The sequence below is a fragment of the Lampetra fluviatilis genome, chromosome 25, assembly GCF_964198595.1.
Source record: "Lampetra fluviatilis chromosome 25, kcLamFluv1.1, whole genome shotgun sequence".
In the NCBI taxonomy this organism is placed as follows: Eukaryota; Metazoa; Chordata; class Hyperoartia; order Petromyzontiformes; family Petromyzontidae; genus Lampetra; species Lampetra fluviatilis.
The window spans coordinates 6,380,008-6,403,383 of record NC_136299.1 but is presented as its reverse complement, the minus strand read 5'-3'; the positions used below and the strand labels follow the sequence as shown (position 1 = coordinate 6,403,383).

Here is a 23,376-nt window from a genome sequence, read left to right as displayed (position 1 = left end):
GGGGGTTCGTGACGGTGGTGATGGTAAGCGTCATTGTGGTGGCGATGGAGTGATGATGGCAATGGTGTTGTGGATGTTGATGACGGTGTTAGTGACGATGTTAGTGATGATGTTGGTGATGATGTTGGTGATGATGTTGGTGATGATGTTGGTGATGATGTTGGTGATGATGTTGGTGATGATGTTAATGGTGATGTTCTTAATCACGAGGCGTGGCTGCTCACGCCTCTCCGCTCCCCGTGGCGCGCATCGCTTCTATTTCCCGTGACTTTTCATGACCCCCCCCCTCTTCCCTCCAGATCATTCCCCTCGCTCCCAGGGGGGGGTTACGGTGACCCCCTCGCCGCCCGCCCCCACCTGAGGAAGACTCCCCACTACCGCCCCTCCGCCCAGCGTAACAATAACAAGGCGCGCATCCTGCACCCGCATCGCGACCCCCTTGCGCACCACGGGGCAGTTTGATCCCCTGCATCGGTGAGGATGTTGGGGTGGGTTGGAGGGAAGGCGAGTTAGGTAGGGGGATGGTGGGGGGGGTCTAATGTTCTCTGTGGTTTGTTTTATCCGTTGCCCACAAGCGCAGCGCACGCCGATCCCAGGGGGCCGCGGTCTGCACCGCGCTCCTGACGTCACCGCCAGGACCCCCCCCCCCCCTGTATCCCATTCACCGCCCCCCCCCCTCTCTAATACCCCCGCACCCCTATCCCCGTAGCCCCTACCCCCTTCCTGGTGGGAGGGCCGCGCCTCTTGCTTCCCTCTCCAAGGTGGAACTCGCAGCGCGCGCGTTTCCTCGGCCCCGCGTCTGCAGGAGGGAGCCGCGCGCGCGCACGCATTGGTCGCTCCTCGACTCACGCCCCCCCCCCCTGTCTGTCTCTCTGCTCCCCCAGACTCCCCTCTGCTGCAGGAGACTCTCCTCGGGTCCCCTAGACTCTGTCTCCTTCTTTCCGTGTCTCGCGACTCCTTCCTGTTCCCCGCTCCTCTTTCTCGCTCTCTTCTTCCTCTGAGCTCTCCTCGGCTCACGCACCCCCCCCACCCTTCTCTCCTCCTTCTCCGCCGCGCTGCAGTGGAGGGGGAGGCGCTGAGCCTGAAGCTTGGGGCTTCCTACCGGAGGAGAGAGGAGCAGGGAGAAAGAAGCGAGAGCTAAGAGAGAGAGAAAGTGAAGAGAGGAGCAAGACACACAGCAGCGTCGGTTATAGAACTCAGCGCGCAAAGACCAAAACGTACACACACACAGCCAAATATCCTCCGTGTAGCGTTTAACGGACTCTTGAAGCAAGTGCCGTTCGAGAGCACCTATTACACACACACATACACACACCCACACTGCGCGCGTGCACATACTCTGACAACGTGTACATTACACTCCAACCCTACAAGCCTGCGCATCTGAATCCGGGCTTCCACTACACTCATACAGAGCTCACCCCTAACACACCAACGCGCAACAGCACACTCACGCCGCTACCCTCGACCCCCTTGCACCCCTACCCCTCCACACGCCAACACCCCCGACACACTCGACTCGTCCTTCCGCGGACGCGATGGGTGCTACCGGCGCGACGCTGGGGACTCTGCTGGTGGCAATCGCGGTTCTCCTGGAGCCCGTGGAGCCCCTGGAGCCCGCGCAGGCGGCAGCAGCAGCAGGACGAGAGGGACACGCGTACGCGCGGCAGCCGCTGGGCCGTGGCACGATTCGCAAGAGGTTGGTGCCGGGTCCGCCCGGCTCCGCGCGCCTCGTGTCTCTGGCGTGGGACGAGGTGGTGGTGCTGGGAGCCGGGGACACGCGGCACAGCGGGTGAGCGCGTGGGCTGTTCCTCACCGACACCTCCTCACCTCCACCATCTCACTGATGCCTCCTCACCGACACTATCTCACTGATGCGTCCTCACTTCCACCAACTCACTGATGCGTCCTCACCGACACCTCCTCCACCGCCTTACTTCCATCTACCCACCTCCTAACCACCTCATTACCACCACCGCCACTTCATCCAGCGGTGCCAATATACGTCATACGAATACTAATTAATACATATACATGCATGTACACAAATATGTTAATATAACACACGTATACATGGAACACAACATACGTGCACATACACACACACAAAGTGTATGCACTTACACACGACATGCAGCATCCATACACACACCCATACTACATGTACTGTACACACACACATGCACCCACGTCAAAGTACATTACATGCATGTAACATGGATACATGCATGCAAAACCCCACATCTTAATGCGTGAACACATGAATACATGCACACACATGCACATCACGAAAGCACACGTACAAACATGTACACAACGATCCCCCGTGTAGCCTTTTACAGGCAATAAAAAAAAGGTTTTACTCTTTTTGGCCATCAAGCAGGTGTTAAGATGTTCAAACACCAACTAGAAACCTCGTGCAAGGAATCGTGTAACAACTTTTTGAATTTTTTCATACTTTGTGACTGGCAAAAAAAGGTCCCGTCTTTAACAGACTCTTCAGGGCAAAGCTTGTTGGCGAGCTCCGATGTAAACGCCCACACACAGACACGTACACACCACACACACGCGCGCGCGCGTGCACGTGTGTGTGGACGTGTGTGCACGTGTGTGTACACGTGTGTGTACATGTTTGTGTACGTGTGTGAGTTGGGACAGAGGTGTAATCGGGAACTTCTTGTTTTGGTCGGGAATGCCCGGACACAAGCAAAGAGTAATTTAATATCACCAGCAGCAGCGGCACGAGTAGCAGCAGAATCATCACCATTATCATCAATCAGCAGCATCTATTATTGTTATCATCGTCTATGATATTCCTAGGAAAGCCTCACTGAATCTCAAGACGCATGTCACCGTGCGTCCTGCCTCGGGTCGTTTGGCGGATTTCACCCTGGGCAGTTTTGTGTCCCTTGCGCCCGCTCCCCCACGACGCTGCTGATGCTGATGGTGCTGTTACCATCGCTGATGATGATGATGGTGCTGTTACCATCGCTGCTGATGATGCTGATGATACTGACGGTGCTTTAACCATCGCTGCTGATGGTGCTGTTACCATCGCTGCTGCTGATGCTGATGGTGCTTTAACCATCGCTGATGATGCTGCTGCTGATTAGGGAAATGTTTCTGCTGATGATTATTTTGACACTGATCCTGCTGCTGATGATGCTGTTGTTAACGAAGCAGTCACTGCTCCTGCTGCTGCTGATGATGATATAGTATGAGAGTGACGTTTAGAGGTCACGCCGTGTTTACTTTAAGGGGCGATACCCCCCGTGGTGCTTGGTGGGCTGTTTTCGGGGGGTTCGAGGTGGGGAAGGGGGGGGGGTGCAGATTTTAAGAGTCGATGGCGGGAGGGATGGAGGGCAAAGTGGGTGGTGCGGGGATCATGAGAGTGGTTAGTGTGGGGGGGATTGTAAGAGCGTGATCATGAGAGTGGTTAGTGTGGGGGGATTGTAAGAGCGTGATCATGAGAGTGGTTAGTGTGGGGGGATTGTAAGAGCGTGCTTGAAGGAGCGAGAGCGGCTCAGGCTGGCAGGAGTTGATGTGTGTTGAGCGTGCAGACCCACAGTAGTAGTCGAGGAGGAAGAGGTGGGGGGATGGGGGGGGGTGCAGGGAGGGGGAGGAGGAGGAGGGGGGGCTGTAGCTGTAGCTGTCACGCGTGTCTCGCGGCGCCACACAGCCGCCTTTGTCCTCCGCGGCGCTCTCGCCAACTCGATGCGACGCTGATTAAACCCGGAGTCACGGGCGTGACGGCCCCGGGAGGGGTCTCGCTCCTCACGGCTAATTACCCCCCACGCAGCCAGTCGGGGTCGCCGCGTGTGGCTCAGTGCGTCGGCTTGCTGGGGGGGGGGGGTGCAGGGGTGGAGAGGGAGTCGTCCGAAACGACGGAAACAGCGAGAGGCGGTAAGCGGTGCAGTCAAAGTCATCAGGGTCACGAGGTCAGTAATGCCAACGCAGCCATCGCTTCCTTCCTGCCGGCGCATTACGGCAGCTGGTTCGCAGTCGACGCCTATTAATGTCTCACCACCACCACCACCGCCGCCAGCAGCAGTTAGCACGAGACCTCGGGTCTCCTTTTCCCCTTGGGGCACCGGCTTTCGGGGCGCAGCTCCGATGGCCCCCCTCCCTTACCCTGCCCACCACAGCCTCGGCTTCCCCGGGCATCTCCATCGCGCCTTCCCACGCCACGCTCCATGCGGGACTGAGCTCATTTGGACTTTGATTGTCCGGCATGGCATTGCTGTTCGCGGGGTTTGCGAGACGACGAGGGTGGTGAAGAAGGAGGGAAGGGGGAAGGAGCTGGCGAGGTTCGCTATTGGAAGAGTTTTGCGGTGGGGAAAGGGGGGTGAGGAGGGAGGGCTCCTTGGCATGGGGTATTGGGGGCTCGTGACCCCATTGCAAGGGGGCCATTGTTTCCAGTGCGCCGAGTTTTTGTTGCGGGACCAAGAAACGAGGACAAACAAACACAACGACGACAGCCGCCACTCACCGACGGTGACGTCGCCACAGCGCTCGTGCCAGGCTAGGTGTGCACTTCAAGGCTATCGCGTGAAATGTGGAATGCTCGCTGGCAGGAGGTCAACGGGCAGACCCACGTGTTGAGCATGGGTCAACTGAGTGGGATACGTGTATGTGTGTTGAACATCTTTCACATCGTATGGAGCGAACCGTGCGAAACGGAGGTGCGGGGGTAGGACAGCAAACTCGAGACAAAGAGCAATTTTAAAGGAACGAGTTTTCAATTTATATTTTAAAAGTGCATAAGCTCCAGGGGCATCCTGACATCGCAAGGAATATCGTTCCAGACGGCCGCAAAAGCGCGTCTGGAAGCGCGTGGCCGTCTTTGTTCGATGACTCGCCAAAAGCCGCCGCCGCTGCCAGGACGAGCGGAGTTCGCGTGGTTCATTTTTGACGAAGGTCCCGATGACCCCCCGCCCCTCTGCAGGGTGAACGCGTGCGAGGGGGGGCGGTGCTGCCCGGGATGGACGACGGGACCCGACTCCCAGCGCTGCTCCGTGCGTGAGTGGCTCCCCCCCCCTCACCTCCCAAGAAACCTACCCCCCCCCGCCACAACATTCCCCACTCGCCCATCCCCTACCACCCCCCCCACACACTCCCCGCCAACTCCACACACTCAACCACTCTAATTAAGCTTAGTAAACATAAATAGTAGGGGCAAACCAGAGGAATCGCGACATCTGCAGCTTTGCCTATCAGCACGCTTACCTGTCTCCCCTCTCAGCTGTCTGTCCATTCAGCTGTCTGTCCACTCAGCTGTCTGTCCAATCAGCAGTCTCCCCACTTACCCGTCTACCACCTCACCTGCCCTTTTGTCTTCATGTGAGTCCATTCAACTGTCTACTCACTCACCTGTTTAGCCACTCACCTGTCAACTCACCCGTCTACCCACTTACCTTTCTCCATCGCTACATGTAAATCCACTTACCTTTCGACTCACTGACTTGTCTACTTACTCACCTGCCGGCCCACTCACCTGTCCTTCGTCTACAGATCAGCCTCCTTACCTGTCTTAGGCCCCTTCACCTGTATCCCCACTCACCTGTCCACCCACTCCCGTGTCTACCCTTCCCACCTGTCAACTCACTCACCTGTCAACTCACTCGCTTGCCTATCACCACGCCCACCTGCCTTCCTTCCCAATTACCTGCCTCCTTGCCGACCCGTCCATTCGCCCGCCTGTGCTCCCGTCCACGTGCTCGCCGCTGCTCGCCGCTGCTCCCTCTGAGCGGCCCTGGCACCGCGATGCCGCGCTGAGCCACACGGGGGCGCCGCCTCCACTACGTGGGCCGGGAGCCGCAAGGGGCGGGGGGCAGCGGGTGGGGTTGTGTGGGTCAGGGGAGGGAGACGTGGAGGGGAGGGTGAGATGCTGGAAATGATAACGGTGACTGGATCGACGTAAGAATCTAATTAGTTGTAAGTCGTGCGTGTGCACTGTCCATGTGATTGTGAGTGCTTTAGAAAGCCACGGAGTTACCCGCGCCAATGGAGATTCATAGAGAGAATTGGACTGCCGCCCCTCAGTGAATTCCCGTCATGCCCCCCCCCCACCACTCGCCTTGCTTTCCTAGCTAATTGATACCCCCCCCCCCCGCCGCTCTAAGGGTGTTGATGGAGAATAGGCGGAGGCTCTCCCACCCGCAGTGGGAGTGCGACCTCAGGGCCGCAACGTTACCCATGCCCCCTCCCCCCCGCCCGTACCCCCGCCCTCTCTGCCGCTCTAGCTCACCGCACTTACTACCCACGCGGCTGGAACCACAACAACAACTTGGCGACTTTCTCCGTCAATCAGCGCTCACGATGCCGCTCTCGCTCGGTCCTGAGCAGCCCCCCCCCCCCACCGGCATTGTGTTGGGTGGTGGTTTTGTTGTTGACTCCGTCCGGAGGGTGTTTGTGTGGAAGGCGCGCGGGGGGCAACACCCGGCGGCTTCCCGCGGGCACCACCTCTGGGTTTGAGCTCCGAAATTTCCGAGCTTTCTCTCCAAACATCACAACTCACCCCTCCACCCACACCCCCACCCCACACCCCACACCCTCCACCCACACCCCACACCCCTCCACCCACACCCCCCACCCCACACCCCTCCACCTACACCCCACACCCCTCCACCCACCCCACACCCCTCCACCCACACCCCCACCCCACACCCCTCCACGCACAACCCCCACCCTACACCCCTCCACCCACACCCCCCACACCGCGCACTCTCATTTTTCCTAGAAGTTACCGCTTTCCCAAATCGATGGAGGAGAAATCAAAATGATTCACGGAGCCCAACAGAGTCGCCTGGCGGGTGCGGGCAGGGCAGCCTGCCCTCGTCTTTCCACATTAAACTGCTACCCCCCCCACCCCAACCCCCCCCCCCCCCATGTCCAGTTACCCACTACCCTCTGTTCACTGCGCTCAAGGCTCTCAGGATCCAAGTGCGCTCTTGAAAGACCTTCCTCCGCTGTGGAGCCAGAGAGTTGGCGGAGCTCCACTGTGGAGCCAGAGGGTTGGTGGAGCTCCACTGTGGAGCCAGAGGCTTGCAGCTCCACTGTGGAGCCAGAGGGTTGCAGCTCCACTGTGGAGCCAGAGGCTTGCAGCTCCACTGTGGAGCCAGAGGGTTGGAGCTCCACTGTGGAGTCAGAGGGTTGGAGCCCCACTGTGGGGCCAGAGGGTTGCAGCTCCGCTGTGAAGCCAGAGGGTTGCAGCTCCACTGTGGAGCCAGAGGGTTGCAGCTCCGCTGTGGAGCCAGAGGGCTGCAGCTCCACTGTGGAGCCAGAGGGTTGCAGCTCCACTGTGGAGCCAGAGGCTTGGAGCTCCACTGTGGAGCCAGAGGCTTGCAGCTCCACTGTGGAGCCAGAGTCTTGCAGCTCCACTGTGGAGCCAGAGGCTTGCAGCTCCTCTGTGGAGCCAGAGGCTTGCAGCTCAACTATGGAGCCAGAGGCATGCAGCTCCACTGAAAGCAAACAGCGAGCGGTGAACGCAAATGTGAAATTTCAAACGGTGCGCGTCAGGTCACAGGGGAATCGCGTTGTAAACCCCTCCCGACGCCGACACCGCGTTGCGTGTCACTGAAGTTTATTCCGCGGCTCGCGTCTCCCAGGGGAGCTGTTCCACGGCGGAGGAGGCGGCTCTCGCAGCCTGGAACGGGAAAACCCCGCATTGTCGACCGCGCATTGCAGCTTGGCCGTAGTGTCCGTTAGACAACTTGCTGCCCCTGTGCCCTCCCTGCCCCGTGCCCTCCCTGCCCGGTGCCCTTCTTGACCCCTGCCCCGTGCCCTCCCTGTCCCGGGCCCTGTGCCCTCCCTGCCCCGTGCCCTCCCTGCCCCGTGCCCTCTCTGCCCCGTGCCCTCCCTGCCCCGTGCCCTCCCTGCCCCGTGCCCTCCCTGCCCCGTGCCCTCCCTGCCCCGTGCCCTCCCTGCCCCGTGCCCTCCCTGTCCCGGGCCCCGTGTCATCCCTGCCCCGTGCCCTCCCTGCCCCGTGCCCTCCCTGTCCCGAGCCCTCCCCGCCCCGTGCCCTCCCCGCTCCGTGCCCTCCCCGCCCCGTGCCCTCCCTGCCCCGTGCCAGCGTTATTCACGATGGGACAGACGCGAGTCTCGTTCTGCGTCTGCTCGGAGAAATTCACGAATTCGTCACGAACTTCAGGGCGGCTCCTGCTGCATCGGGGGGAGCACGAGCGAGGCTTGGCGGCCGTGTAGCCATGCACGTGGCTTAAGCTCTGCACACGTGGCTTAGCCCTGCGCGTGGTACCGTCTTAGCCCTGCGCGTGGTACCGTCTTAGCCCTGCACATTTTAATCCCCGCATCAGGCGCTGCCGGGTGCCAGCAGCAACAGCAGCGAGGCTTGGCAGTCGATTGGATCGCCTTAGCGCGACCCCGCGCGTCCGCCCGCCTCGCCGCCCCCCCCCCCGCGCCTTGCATTGTGCGTGGTGCAGGAAGATTGCTGCTGGACGCCGCCTCGGCTGGCGAGGAAGAGACGGGCGGAGGGGGGGAGGGTGCGGTGAGAAATTTGTAGGGGTGCACGGAGAAGGAGGTTTGGGGGGGGGGTGAGGGGGGGTTAGGGGGGGGCGCCCTCCCTTCCCCCTCCCTCCCCCCCTCGTGCCGGAATGTGCAGCGGTGAACATTTTATGGAAATGAGATCACTGCTACAAAAGTAAGTAAATAAATAAGGCCCCGAGCCCCGTCCGCATGTTTCAGTCTCGCCGAATTAAAGTAACGAATCGCGATGACGAGGGGCGGATGGGAGGAGGGGAAGGAGGGGGCGGAGGGGGATGAGGTGGTGAGGGATGGGGAGGGTGCTTGAGAGAAGGGAGAAGGAGGGGAGGGACGCGAATGATTGCAGGGGAAGAGCGGAGGAAAGTAAGAGAAGGGATTTAAGGGAGGAGAAAGATGCGCATGATGGGGACGCGAGGGTGGGATGTGAAGAAGGGGAGTGTATTGTGACTCTCCCCTCTCGCGTGGGGTCGTCTGTCTCCACCCATTACCGTCCACGGATTGACTCCACAGTCCTTGACATGGGCGAGGGACGTTGCAGAGGGCTGTGTAAGACGGGGACAGAGGCGACGATGGCAGAAAGAAATGCGAGGAAGATCGGAACGGATGTGAGAGGCGCGTGAGGAATGTGAGCTCGAGACGTGAGAGAGACGTGTGCGGTGTGAGATGTTACAACTTACACGTCCGTTGTACGTCTCGGTACAGATGGGGAACGCTCACACCTGCGCTTACACCTGTGACCCCGCGTGACCCCGCGTGACCCCTTGTGCCCCCAGCTCTGTGCCACCCCCCGTGCCTCAACGGGGGCATTTGCATACGGCCGCAGGTGTGCGTGTGCCAGCCCGGGTCCCGTGGCCGCAGCTGCCAGGAGCTCACCTCTCCACCCCCCGCAGCGCCGGCCATACCTCTTCCTCCGGCGGCGGCCCTGCCATTGCCCCTGGCCGTGCCCTTCGCCCAGGCTGGGATGCCCTCGCTACCCCCGGCTGCCCTCGTCGCGCCGCCGCGGGGTCCCAAACGATCGGCGGAGCGCGCCGTGGGCCCCCCCGACTCCCACGAGGCGCCGGGGTCCGCGCCGGGCGTGTCGCTGCTGCGGGAGGGGACGGCGGTGGTGGTGATGGGCACCCCGGGGTTGCCCTCGCCGCATGCCCCGCCGCCCCAGGACCTGCCCTCCCTGCGGGACCTGCCCTCGTCGCCCGAGGAGGTGCAAGAACTGCTGCGCACGGCGCCGGAACGCGTGGCGCAGATGCTGGCGGGGTCCCTGGGCGAGGCGGCGCGACGCCTGGGGGGGCCTCCGGGAGGAGCTGGGGCCCCGGGGAGTCCGGGAACGCCTGACTGGGCAATGCTGAGCGCCGTGGAGGAGGCGGCGCAGAAGATCCTGAGCCCCTTGGGGGGCACGGCGCACATGACCGTGCGCATCCAGAGGCAGCCGGCGCTGGTGATGTCCAACCAGTGAGTGAGGGGGAGGGGTGGGTACAGCGCATCACCTTTTGGCCCTGATGGCGAGGAGAGCGCCGATACATATCAGGCAGTTTATAGGCAATCGATTCAAGCGAGCCAGACTGCTAATGAGACACTGAATGTGGAAACGGGTGCTAAATCAATGCTGCTGAAATTGTGCACTTCCAGAATGTCGTGTGGCCATTGGCTTGTGTAAAGACATTCCTTCGTGTTTTGTGCGCAGAGACGGAGATGTCTCGGCACAATCCGGGTCTGGCGAATGATCACCCCTCGAGACGCTCCATAAATATGCAGAGGAAGAGCAGCGTAGGGGGGAGTGGTGGCGCAGTGGTTGTCCAACTGCACTACGAACCGATCGACCTGATTTCAATTCCTGGCCACAGCTGACATTAGTGGCGCATGATATATGACTCCCCCCCGCCCCCATCACCTAACCCGAATACTAAGCAATTAACGCTGTCTGCGTTTATTGGATCCGATTCAAATTAAGATTGAGATATCTGTGTGTGTGTACACGTGTTACACGTGACGCAGACAGCGCTAGTTGTTTAGCGTGTCACATGGGACGTGTTTAAAAGCATCGGAGGCGTGCAGCGTGGAACGAGTTAATTTGTATTTGAATGGGGAGGAGTAAATTGGTAGACGTGGTTGCGTGGTCGCGTGGTCGCAGTTGGGGGGAGGGGGGGGGCGCAAGGTCTGGAGTTCGTGAAACCCCGGAGCAGAGCGAAAGTCGCCCCTGATGAGTGCTCGCGGTGCTGCTGCTGCTGCCATGCCGCTTTCCCTCTGCCGTGATTTCGGGCTGTACCGCCGCGCGTCGTTCGGCACGATGGCCGACGTTTCGCTCCACGTGCTGGGAGCTTCTTCGGGAACCGCAGAGGGAGGTGTTGACCCTGGACCTGGACAAGGGGAAGGACCCCAGCAGGGTCAGGCCATGGAGGAGGCGGCAACGCCGTTTGTGGGGCAGCTGCCTGAGAGGTGACGGTGACCCCGTCGCGGTATTTCCCACGGAGCTGACCTGGCGGTGGGCCGGTTCGTGCGTGTCTTGCAGGGTGCGGACGGTACCCCACGGGGTTCTGCCCCCTCCCCAATCTCGGGGCACCGAGATGCGCCTCTCCGCGGCGGGGGGGTCCCCCCACATGATCAGCACGGGGAGCCAGCACTTCATCATCGGTGGCGAGGGCAGGGCTGAAGGTCAGTCCGGCTGGTACTTGCCTCGTTCATTCACTCACTCGATTATTAGCTCATTCACAAACGCATTTAATCTGTCGTGCGTTCAATCAACCACTCATTCATTACTTGGTCAGTCACCCACGCATGAATTCACAAATGCATGCGTTCATAATGTTAATTAATTCACTAAATTAATTTGACACGCACTCACTGACCCGCACACACGCCTGCTCACCCACCCACTCACTCATTCTTCCATTCACCTAGCCAATCAGTTTCTCACTCTTAATTCATTCATGCGGTCTTATTAACTCAATAACCCACTCACTTACTCACCCACCCAATCCACTCATTAATTTGCGTACTTAGTCATTCACCCACTCACATGCTCTCCAATTCACTCACTCATCCACGGTCTTTTCACTTACCCACTCGCTCACCGATTCACTCACCCACCCACCGATCCACGCGCACATCCGCTCAACCAGCCACTCAACCAACCACTCACCCAACCACTCACCCAACCACTCACTCACTCAATCACCCACTCGCCAACTTACTCGTCTATCCGCGACAGTTTGTCAAAACGCTGCAGAACGAATGCAGACTCGTACATGGTGATATCATGGGAAAGAGGAGGGATTTTATTTACGTGGAGGAAAGACGGGGGGGGGGGAGGACATGAAGGTAATTCGTGCCAATAATCTATCGCTATCGCTTTTAGCCGAGCGGTTGTTTTATAACCCTCAATGTGTTCTCGCGCGCTCGCCTTAAACAGAAACACGGGCGGGACGCGACTGAGCGCGCCCGGGGAAATGAAACCCACGTGGAACCCACGTTGGACGCGCGGCCGCTAATTGAAGACACGTGACCGCGCCTCTGCCGCTGACAGCTCATTAAGGCAATCGCAGAGCCACGCGCCCCCCTCCCCCAAATCGCCCCCCACCCCGACCACGCGTGAAGTTTGTTTCCCCGTGCATAGACTGGTTTCCGCCGTGGGAATGTGGGATTTCGACCACTGGCTGGAGGATTGCGCAGTGGATTGTGGCTGCTGCCACGTGCGAGGTTTGGCGATGGAGACAGCGGCGCTCCACGCAGCAGTGCGGAGAGGAGGGGGCGCCTGGCCAAGCGGCCGGGCTGAGGTCAGGGGTCAGTGGCAGGGAGAGTACTTGTGGCTGGGTGGGTCGTTGGGTGGTTGAGTAGTTGGGTAGATGAGTAGTTGGGAAGTTGTTGCGTAGTGTTCGGCGTCTTCCTAGTTACTCGCGGCCCCTTGGATACGTCGTTCACCTTCGGAGTGTGGGGTAGGTCTCCCGTTCGGTTGACTAGTTGGTTAGTGCCAGGGGGGGTAGCGCTTAACGCAGTTGTTGATTGGCTAATTGGAATATAGATAGAGGTAAACCGAGTAGCTGATTGATTGTTTAGGCAGGGCTCGAGTTGATGGTTGGTCCGTGGTTCCCCTCCCCTACTACACACCCGGATCCCCCCCACCACCCCGCCCCCCCCCCCCTCACCAAACACTCACCACGCTGTCAGGCTGGAATGGCGGTGAGGTGCTTTGGCTCGGAGCCGAAGTCTAAAATGGTTCGAGCCCACAGGGGAGCACGAGAACGGTGCTGGGGGGGGGGCTCCTGTTAACTCCCCACCCCCGCGTTTTATGTAACCACTTGTTACACAACGTCCGTGTCAATCGGCGCGGCACGACCGTCATTGCGGCGTGACGAGGGCATCGATTCATCGCGCAAACTGATTCGTATGGAGAGAGTGGGGATGGGAGGGAGTGGGGATGGGAGGGAGTAGGGATGGGAGGGAGTGGGGATGGGAGGGAGTGGGGATGGGAGGGAGTGGGGGTGGGAGGGAGTGGGGATGGGAGGGAGTGGGGATGGGAGGGAGTAGGGATGGGAGGGAGTGGGGGTGGGAGGGAGTGGGGGTGGGAGGGAGGGAGTGGGGGTGGGAGGGAGTGGGGATGGGAGGGAGTGGGGGTGGGAGGGAGTGGGGGTGGGATGGAGTGGGAGGATGGGAGGGAGTGGGAGGATGGGAGGATGGGAGGGAGTGGGAGGATGGGAGGGAGTGGGAGGATGGGAGGGAGTGGGAGGATGGGAGGGAGTGGGAGGATGGGAGGGAGTGGGAGGATGGGAGGGAGTGGGAGGATGGGAGGGAGTGGGAGGATGGGAGGGAGTGGGAGGATGGGAGGGAGTGGGAGGATGGGAGGGAGTGGGAGGATGGGAGGGAGTGGGAGGATGGGAGGGAGTGGGGGTGGGAGGGAGTGGGGGTGGGAGGGAGTGGAGATGGGATGGAGTTGGGATGGGAGGGATTGGGGGTGGCAGTGGGAGGATGGGAGGGAGTGGAAATGGCAGTGGGGATGGCAGTGGGAGGATGGGAGTGAGTGACGATGTGATGGTGGGAGTGAGGATGGAAGGAAGTGATGCGTGAAGAGAGTGAGGGTGGTGGGGTGTATGGGTGAGTGGTGGTAGCCAGTATGGGAGGGTGGAGGGATTGAGGATAATTTGGAGTCTTGGGGCACGAATGAATCGCGGGGCTCAACTCCGGGCGGGCGTAGCAACGACTTTCAAACGTGGGGGGCATCTATTCCCCCACCCGACCCCCACCCTCACCCCCCACTCTCCACCACTCCCTCTTCCCCTCTCATAAATTCACATCGCCGTGTAGAATTTAAAAACCGCGGGATACCCGTGGCCCGAGACCCCCCCCACCCCCCACCCCCCACCTTTCCCCTGATCCTGCCCTGTCCGTCTTTGTATCTCTCGCTCTCTGTCTCTCTGCGTCAAGGGCTCCACCCCAGCATCCCGACTGTGCGCGAGGTTTGTTCAGGGCCAGGTCTGCGTGCCGAGTGCTGCGAGCGTGTGGGAAGAGAGTGGAATGCCGGGAGTGAGACCCACGCCAGCGAGGGGGGGATGCCACCCAAATTGTCGGTTGCGCGCTGCGCGTTGCGCTCAAAACCGGCGGCCCCGTCGAGGCGAGGGAGGTGGTGCCGCCAATAACATCTGGCAGGCGAGCAGCAGCAGCAACAGCTCTGTACAGTGCTTGTTTGAGGATGGGAGCCGTGTTTACATGGGGAGACCGCGCGTGAATCGTGCAGATTCGCGTTACTCGGAAACGGCAGCGAGCGAGAGTTGCTTGGCCGAGCGGAGCGGTGGCGCGGCGGTCAGCGCGTTGCACCCTGCACCCGGTGCGCCGAGTTCGATTCCAGGCAACAGCTTGACATCGATAGCGAGTGATGTCTCAACCGATCCTGGGCCACCATCCCTTCACCGACACGCACTGACCAGCATGGGGAGGTATGGTCAAACAAACTCCAATACCCACACGCCGTGGGATGGCCTTCATCCAGCAGTGGATTGACAAATGCCTATATGTTGCGGCAAGCGAACCTATTTGGTATACTCTCACCTGCTGGGCAACGCTCAGCGCTGCAGGCGGGGAATCACCCGCACGTGGTGATGATGTCAGCGTGGTCACACTCAACGTGGGTCAGCTGGGATCAAGGGGAGGGGGGACGGGGGGGGACACGCCGGGGTCACGAAGATAGAGGGAGGGGAACGGGGGGGGGACACGCCGGGGTCTCAGGGGTCACCAAGGTAGAGGGGGAGGGGGGGTTCCCCACACCCAAACCCGACCCCGTAGCGGGGATACGGCGAGGAGATCTTCCCGAGCCTAGTGGGAGAAGTCATCGCGCAGCTGCGCGGCATCGCTCCCCGCTCATCCCTGCAGCCGCACAAAGCAAACATTTGTAAGCGACTTGGCAGGCGAGGCAGGTGGGAAACAGGGGGAGCGTTTGATGTCCAATTTCAACTCCCCACCCCCACCCGCCACCCACCCCTGCCACCCTCCAAACTACCCCCCACACCCTTCAACCCTCTCCTCAAATACACCAAGCAAGCGAGCCCGGCCCCATCCGCCCTCCTCTCTCTCAGTCCCCACGTGGCCCCCGCATCTGATGTCATTTTGGCAAAAATGCACAGGGGGGGGGGGGGGTTAAGGGCACCGCGCCTCTCGCCTCCACCGAGGCCCCCGGCCGCGCTCCAACTTTGGCTTTTTTGGGATTTGGGTTTTGGGTCGCTGCTCCCCCTCGTCTCCCTCTCCCCCTCTCTCCTCCCCCCCCGCCCGCCCGCCCGCCCCCCCCCCCTCTCTCAATAAAGGTGTCCGCGTCTCTCGGCGGGACTCACAGTCTCCCCGAGAGGCGAGAGGAGCGCGGCGAGTAACGGAGAATTGCTGAGCGGCGCGCGCGAGTTCTGTCTGTCTCGGTCTCTGGGTGTCATACTGAGCCACACGCAGACAGACACGGTTATCGATACACACACACACACATATATACAAAAACACATCCACGGGCGCACACGCACTCCAACACACACGTGCGCGCACACAAATACGTAGCCACCACACCCACAGAATCGCACATTCACCCCCATACACCTACACGCGATGCGACGCAATCGCTGGCCCAATCGTGGCGGGCCCCCCACCTTCCCCTACGCTCTCTCCGGGTCCCCCGCGATGCCCGTGGCCCGCCTTCTCCTCCTTGCGTCCGTGGTGGCAGCAGCGGTCGCAGCAGCAGCCGCGGCGGGAGGCGGGGGAGCGGCGAACGGCACGGGGGGGCGCATCAGGGTGGTGCTCGCCCCCACGGTGTGTCGCGCCGTGTGCTCGGCCCGCACTGGGTGCCGGAACGCGTGCGAGCGCGGGAACGCGACCACCCTGGTGAGCGAGACCGGGCGCGGCGTGGACACCCTCACCGGGGCGGGGTTCACAGTGGGTGAGTGGCGTGGCGCGCGCACGCGCGCACGCGCACACGCACGCACCTACAGCCAGCTATGGCGACACACACATTTGCAGCCAGTGTGATTGACTAAGCCATCCACGATAGCGGCACCATCACTATCAACCCCCTGCCCCTCTTCACCAGCTCTGGCGAACTCGGATTCGCATTCGGAGTGAGACAAATCAGACTATGGGCAACACAACTTTGATTGCATTTATGTCCAGTCCAATTTGAGTTCATCGCCACCGTCATCGTTTTCGTATTCCCGATGATTGCACTCAAAGTAAGCGAAGTGATGATGCAAATGTTGCATGTCTAAAACACTCTGTGTGACATTTTACGTCTCCGGCATATCGAATTGTGATGAGCAGCGATCCGTATCCATCCATTCCCATTCTCTCTCCGTGGAAAGTCTCACAATGTATCTGACGTACAACTCTACCTCTCTGCCCTCATAATGTGTGTGTTTGTTTGTTATTTGTGCGATTCTGCTCTTGTGTATGCCGGTAGCAGAATATGGCTAAGAGCTCGATACCAATGTCGAGGTCTGATGGCCACGAGAGGGCTTCAGCAGAGAGAGAGAGAGTTCGTGTCGTTTGGCTATTCCTGCTCTTCCTCCTCTTCCGTTAGAGTGCAGACCGCAGTGGTTTACTGTGGTCTGGTCGATATTTAAGGTTGCATGGCCATAACATCACGACTGTGGCTTTTCTTTAATGCGTATCTTTGTATCTCTGGGGATTTTTTGTATGAGTCTCTATGTATCTCCATGGGTATCTGTGTTTATCGAGGAGTGACTATTAATCTCTATGAGTGTCTATGGGTTTACTACATGGCCCATAGCTTGGGTTACATGACCACAGTTACACCGTGACTTGTCTTTAATGTTCCATTCTTGAAGGAGGTGTGCGCATTTGCCTGCTCATGTGTTAATGCGATGGATGGTTACACCGGCAACTTCGAGGAGGAATGTCAAAGATCAGGAGGTGCAATTTTTGGGTCTCTGAAGTTTTTTTGTTTCTGGACGTCCGCGTTGTTACACTCTGGTCACCTCTGTTCCCACCAGCGTCCTTGTTGTTTGTGCAACGCTACCAACGCAGCAGCAGCATCACCAGCAGATAATTCGGGTCACAACAGCGGTCTCAACAACTCGTGCGCGCTTTCTACCGCTCCCTCGATGACTTTCCCAAGCACCACCCAGAACAGCGTTAACTCTCTCCGGCTCCTCCAGCCACACTCTCACCACCGCGCGCACCATCTCCCTTTGCTACTCCACCTCTACTCGGCTCCACCCGCGTCCCCCCCCTCCCTCCTCCACCCCCCACCGCGCACTGCCACTGACCGGACACCGGTAATGGGTGTTTGTGGGTGTTGTTGTGGTTGTTGCTGTGGTGACTGTTGAGGCTGCTGCGGTTGTGGTTGAGTTGAAGTTCAAGCGCACGTGTGTTTTTTATGGTGGAGTGTCAACGTCTGCGGTACACACAGAGACAAGGACCCCCCCCGTATAGCCTTAACAGACCGTTGGGGCAAGTGTTGTTCAGCGAGCATCTTTGAAGGCTGGCACGGCACACGAGGGGGTGGGTAGCCAACACCACGCCCGACCACATACACTCATACACGCTTACACACGCACACTCCCACACATTCTCCATTCCCAGACACACACAGACTCATTCATAAAACACACACTTACCAAAATACACACGTTCATAAAAACAGACACAACATTCCCACGTATAGCCTACATAGCCTGTTTTGGGAAAGTGCTGTTAGCGAGCACCTATCAGGGCCAGTACGGTGCACGAGGGTGTGGGTGGCCAGCACCACGCCCGGCCGCCTTTGTCTCCCCAGTGCTGCTATTTACACACCGGACCAGGTACTCATTTGGAAGTGAATTGACCTAGGTAAGGCCCGGGATCGGTCTCACGTACTCACCACTGTTATTGTTCGTTAACGGGAATCGAATTCTGGTCGCCGGGTTCGTAGCGCAGTGCACCAAACCACCGCGCCACCGCTCCCTCCCACACGAGCACACGCGCACCCTGACGGAGACGCGCGCCCCACCTCCGTGACCGCGCGACGCTCTCCACGCCCGTTGCTTTGATCCCCGCTTCCGAGGCGGATGGCCGAAGCGAAGCCAATCGCTTCCCCTCCACTCAGCCGCGCTAATCTGCTGCCAATTGGAGCCGATTTAGCGCGGTTCATCCGCGTGGGGGCGCGAACCGTGGGGTTTTGCGGGCCCGTGGCCACGCCGCCACCCCCCTCACCAGGTAGCTGTCTGACCTCTCACCTGATCGCTCACCTGGTGAGGCCCTTCTCGTCTCGGTGACGTAGCGGGGTGGTATGGGCTCTGATGTAATGAATGAAATGAGACCCCCACCACAACCCCCGTTTTATTTCTACCGCGCTCGCCTGCCCCCCCCCCCCCCTCCAACGGTCCGCGTGGATCCGGTGCAGTTGGACCGCCTGCACACTCGATATCTATGGCGCTACAGTAGCAGCAGCAGGTAGAGCATGCAGCTGTGTAGAGACGGCATACCCAAGAACGCCGTGTACAGGTGCAGTACAGCCCTGATCCATCCACTGCTGGATGGGGGCCTTCCCCGCGCCGTGCGGGTCTAGTGAGTTACTTGACCATACTTCGCCATGCCTGGTCAGTGCGGGTCGGTGAAGGCGGGTGAGCACAGAGCGTCTGTATATTGTAACAATGGATATTGCTCCATCCTATAGCCCAGGCTCAAAACGCCTGCCAAGCTTCCTGTGTCTGACGAGGTGGGGGGGCATTCCGCGTGATTTTCTCACAGTGTGCACAGGCGTGGGTGGGCTATTAGAACTAGTGTAGTAGTCACTAATAGTAGGAGGCACACACGTTTATTCTACACTTCCACAGTGCAGGGGACAACTACACACGGGTCAAGGCAGCCGGCACACTGCCTGGCCCACAACGCCGAGGAGGTAAAGACGTGGACGAAGACTTACGTAGACGATGGGTTCCATTCCAAATGACAGCCCTGACCCAGCGTCGGGGCCTCTCTTTTATCCTCCCCAGCGTGGCCTGGCTCCGCCCTCGGCCACGCCCCCTTCTGGAACCTACCAGAAGGTTCTGGGATTCGCCCCACGTGTACCATCTGTCATCTTTACCCCACATCCCTCACCCCGGCCTATCACATGCCCTGCTGGCAGACCGGATGCTGTGTCCTCAGATCCCCCCTCTCTGCCAGCAACTAGCGTCTCGCGCCCCAGTGGCAGACTTCACCTGCCCTGCTGGTCGACCGTGCTAACTACACCCACAATCCCGCTCTCGCCCAGTCACCAGCGATACGCGCCCGAGTGACCCATTCTATGTCACGACACTATGATGAGTGGGAGCTTCCGTGCATTTCTATTGACCGGGGGAGGGGTCGGGGAGGTTCTTGATTTACGCGACCGGGACCCGGACTCGTGACGGTGATGTATTGAGGATGAAGATAACGCTGATTTAGACGACAAATTATTAACACATGATAACGGTACAGCTGTGAACTGATGCATGACCATCGGACTCTTGGCCCGTGATGATGAGCGCGTTATTAGCTGGTGAGCATTACACTACTTACTGGCGCATAACTGGGCAATGATGATTTGATTAATCGATGACAGAACCGTTGGCATACGTTGATGGTGATGCTGCTGCTATGACCTGACACTGATTCGCCGTGTTACTTCTCCCCCCACCACCCCTCTCCACAGTGGTTTGCCCCATTCCTTGCCGCAACGGAGGTACGTGCTCCGCGGGGGGCCGCTGTAAGTGCCCCTCGGAGTTCACGGGAAAGTTCTGCCAGATGCCGGTGTCTCCTGGAGCCCCATCTGAGGGAGACCATCAGAGACCTTCCAGCCAGGGAGCCCTGAGAGGTAATGCGCTGAACCCGACCCGTGCCCAAACCGACCCCACTCAACCCGACCCGTGCTCAACCCGACCCGTGCTTGATCTGACCCACGTTCCAACCGACCCGTGCTCAATCCGACCTGTGCTCGATCTGACTCGTGCTCCCCACCTCACCCCGCTCCACTCGACCCCTCACTCCACCTGACCCACACTCCACCTGACACATTATACCTGACTCGTGCTCCACTCGACCCACGCTCCACGTGACCCGCGCTCCACCTGTGTGTGTCTCACAGTGGTGCTCCACCCGAGCGAAGCGGTGAGTGTGGACGCTCGCGAGTCGCGGCCTCGCTACCACATCCTGCCCGTGGTGCAACAGTATCACCATCAGCAGCAGCATCATCAACAGCAGCAGTATCACCATCAGCACCAGCAGCAGCAGCAGCAGCATCATCAACAGCAGCAGCAGTATCACCATCATCAGCAACGGCCCCAGTCCGTGCCCATGGTGCCGGGAGCGAGGCTGATCGGACGCGTGAGCATGAACCGGGTGAGCGGACTCCACGGGGTCCAGCGTCACGGGGCCCAGCAGCAAGGGTCCCTCGGTCGATGCTTCCAGGACGTGGGGGCCAAGGTGAGGAAAGGGCGAGGCGCGTGGGGGGGCAGGGGCACGCGTCATCGGTTTTCTCCGTTTTTTCCGTTTTAACCGAAGTAATCCAGGCACCAAACTCTCGTTGATGGACTACTCTTCAATAAGTACCGTGCCGCGGATCGCACGAGGTCCAGAGTCTTGGACATCGTGCCGAACAACGCGCGGCACATCAGAGAGTTGGATTCCCAACCGGGACCAACATCAGTGGTCAAATAGCACCCCCATGGCCGACACGGCGTACAAGTATTGCTGATATGCTTAAGAAAGTGAAATTCCATATTTGGCAATTGCGTCCAGACATTCAGATGGCAACAAGTCATCCTGATCCCTGCTCCTCCCTCCATCTCGTCATCCTCCCTCAGCACGACAATTCCAGATCAGATACGAGCCCGAGTCCACAGAGTCCCCCGTATACTCCACTGCCCACCATGTCCAACACGCAGGCGGCCCGGCCCTGGCACCGCTCACATTTCCATTCGTTCATCCCGAAGGAGCTTTTGGCCTACGTGGCGAACAATTTTTGTGAGCGATGGCGTTGTATGCACCGGATGCCGTTCCCCCCCTCACACCCCCCCCCCCCCACGGTGACGCACGCGACCCTGCTGAGGACCCTCTGCCCAGATGGAATCCTGGCCACGGCTCTACGTTGGCGCGAGTGGCTGGAAGGGAACACGGAGAACAGCGTTGAGAATCTGCCAGTTGTTCACGGCACTTTCCGTCGATGGAATGACGCAAGGCTAGACTCATCGTGTATCGTGAGCAGCCGTGATCAATTCACTGCTGTTTGATGAAGGCCTCCTCAAGCTGTCGCTATCGATGTAACAATCCGTCTGGCACCTGCAAACAAGACTCTCTCTCATCGCTCCGTGTAAACGACTGCATAAACAGCCAGAGCAGTGGACATCGGTGGAGACGCTAATAGGTGCTCGCTAACAGCGGCTGCTCCATCGCCCCGCGTGGGCCAATGCGGCACCTGCAGTGCAGCGCGGCCCTCACGCAGCCATCACGTGGCCCTCACGTGGCCATCACGCGGCCATCACGTGGCCCTCACGTGGCCATCACGCGGCCTCGCTGCCCACGAGCAGCCCCTGCGTGCCGGGAACTGAGCGCTGGGTGCCGGGTGTGGGAGCCGGGTGCTGGGAACCCGGCTGCGTGTGTTCTCACACCTCGTAAATCCCGTTATTTAACCTTTCCCTCCGGAATCTCCCTACCGCCTTCCCCACCTCGTCTTCCGCCTCCCCCGCTGTTTAAGTTTCCGCGGAAATAATTCGCGAGGAATGAGGACGCGAGGACATTTCTCAAACGCATCCCCCGGACGAGAGGGACTGGACCCTGGGCGCCTCCCTCCCCAGCCCCCCTCATTCCCTCCTCCTCTTCACACACACACAAACATCCCTCCCCTACATCCCTCCTCCGTCTCGACTCCTCCCAAACCTACCATTAAATCTGCCTGCTTTCCCTTCCATTTCTCAGCATCCCCTCTTCCCCCACCCCAAACGAATCTTTCCCCTTCTCCCCTGCTCGTGACCAAGGACACTGAGCCAGAACTCGGCCCCAGAGCTGCTCAGGGAGCGTTTGAATCTGTGCCCTGGCCAGGTGGGGACCCCTGATGATCCCAAGGTGTTCACAGCCCCGAGCCCCACACCCCGTGAGAGCCGCTGCGAGACCCCTGCTGCTCCTGCCTGTGAGAGGCGAGAGACGTCGCATTACCTCCTGGACGACGAGGGGGTCGCGGGGGTGCTGAGGATGTAGTGCCGAGGGTGGGCGGGGCGCGGTGATGGAGGAGGGGGGGAGGGACGTGGAGACGGGGCCCGCTCCTCGGGCGTGAGATTTGCCAGTCACGCGGTGATTGCGCGAGAGGGGCCATTGTGAACCCTAATCTGTGTTTGTGCAGCCGCGACGGCGAGACGCCCCCCCCCCTCCAGCCAGCCCATGAGCCCCCCCCCCGCCATCACCTCCACCCCACGTGGCGCATCCGCTGTGCGTGTAACGCAGTAGTCGCGCTGCTTTGCTCACCTCCCGCGCTCCACTTAATCTCACCCGGGGGGTCGCGACGCCTTCCTAAACCCTAACGCCCCCCTGCTGCCAATCCCCACGTGTTCACTTAGAATGTAACATAAAGTCCCCCCCCCCCACCGTTATAACGGGCCATGAGAGATGGTGGCAGCTTGGGGCGGCCTTCATCCATCAGGGCCCCCCCTCGAATTGGGAGGAGGGGTTTCCAGAGGAATCTGAAGAGAAGCGGGGGAGGGGTGGATTTTGGGTGTTTGGAGGGTTGTTTGTGGGCGCCCAAGGGGGGGGGGGCGTGGGGGAGGGGGGGTTGGGCCCCCCACCGCGTCATTAATCTCGGTCCCTTCCCGCAGTGCACGGAGCCCCTGCCCGGGCTGAGCAGACAGGAGGATTGCTGCGCGACTCTGGGCACCGCGTGGGGGATCAGCATGTGCTCCAAGTGCCCCCCAATACCAGGTGAGCAGCCCTCTCCCCACCCTACCCCACCACGGTGTTATCCCTTCCCACCCCGCCCCAGTCCATGCTGTTATCGCGTCTCAATCCCGATCCTGGGAGCCACAATCTGAACATGGCCCCCCTCCCTCAAACGCCGCCACCATCTGACTCCCCTTCTCCCCCCGACGAATGTCTAGCAATCCCACCCCGCTCGTCCCCAACCATCACCACCACCACCACGGCCACCACCACCACCACGACCATCGCATCTTGCCCCTCCGTGTTCCTTATCGTCATTCTACCCCCCCTCCCCCCACATTTTAAACTCAGCCAGACCCCCTCCAACCCCACCCCCCGTGCACCTCGCCATACTCTCCCTCCACCCCATACACAACCCTTCAACGCCACTTATCCCGTTCCTATCCAGGCAGCCTTAGCCCGGATGCCGAGATGTTATCTCCCTCGCCTGGTATGCAGGAGGTCGTGGGTTCGATCCCGACCCCGACGCCTGTTGTA

At 59.9% G+C, this 23,376-nt stretch overlaps 1 protein-coding gene across 3 annotated transcripts in view; it reads left to right on the top strand.

The window, feature by feature from the left end:
* Positions 1–770: 770 nt before the first annotated feature.
* LOC144941707 (latent-transforming growth factor beta-binding protein 1-like) overlaps positions 771–23,376 on the top strand; it is a 49,076-nt gene continuing 26,470 nt past the window's right edge. Inside the window, exons 1-8 of one of the 3 annotated variants that reach the window (XM_078868092.1) lie at positions 771–1,792; positions 4,946–5,019; positions 9,273–9,945; positions 11,003–11,145; positions 15,683–15,895; positions 19,628–19,789; positions 20,060–20,397; positions 22,779–22,881. In XM_078868092.1, coding sequence (XP_078724218.1) covers positions 1,539–1,792; positions 4,946–5,019; positions 9,273–9,945; positions 11,003–11,145; positions 15,683–15,895; positions 19,628–19,789; positions 20,060–20,397; positions 22,779–22,881 — 1,960 coding nt within the window. In that variant the 5' untranslated portion in view covers positions 771–1,538. The remainder of the gene's footprint in view (positions 1,793–4,945; positions 5,020–9,272; positions 9,946–11,002; positions 11,146–15,682; positions 15,896–19,627; positions 19,790–20,059; positions 20,398–22,778; positions 22,882–23,376) is intronic. The other 2 variants (XM_078868091.1, XM_078868090.1) reach the window with 2 other exon arrangements.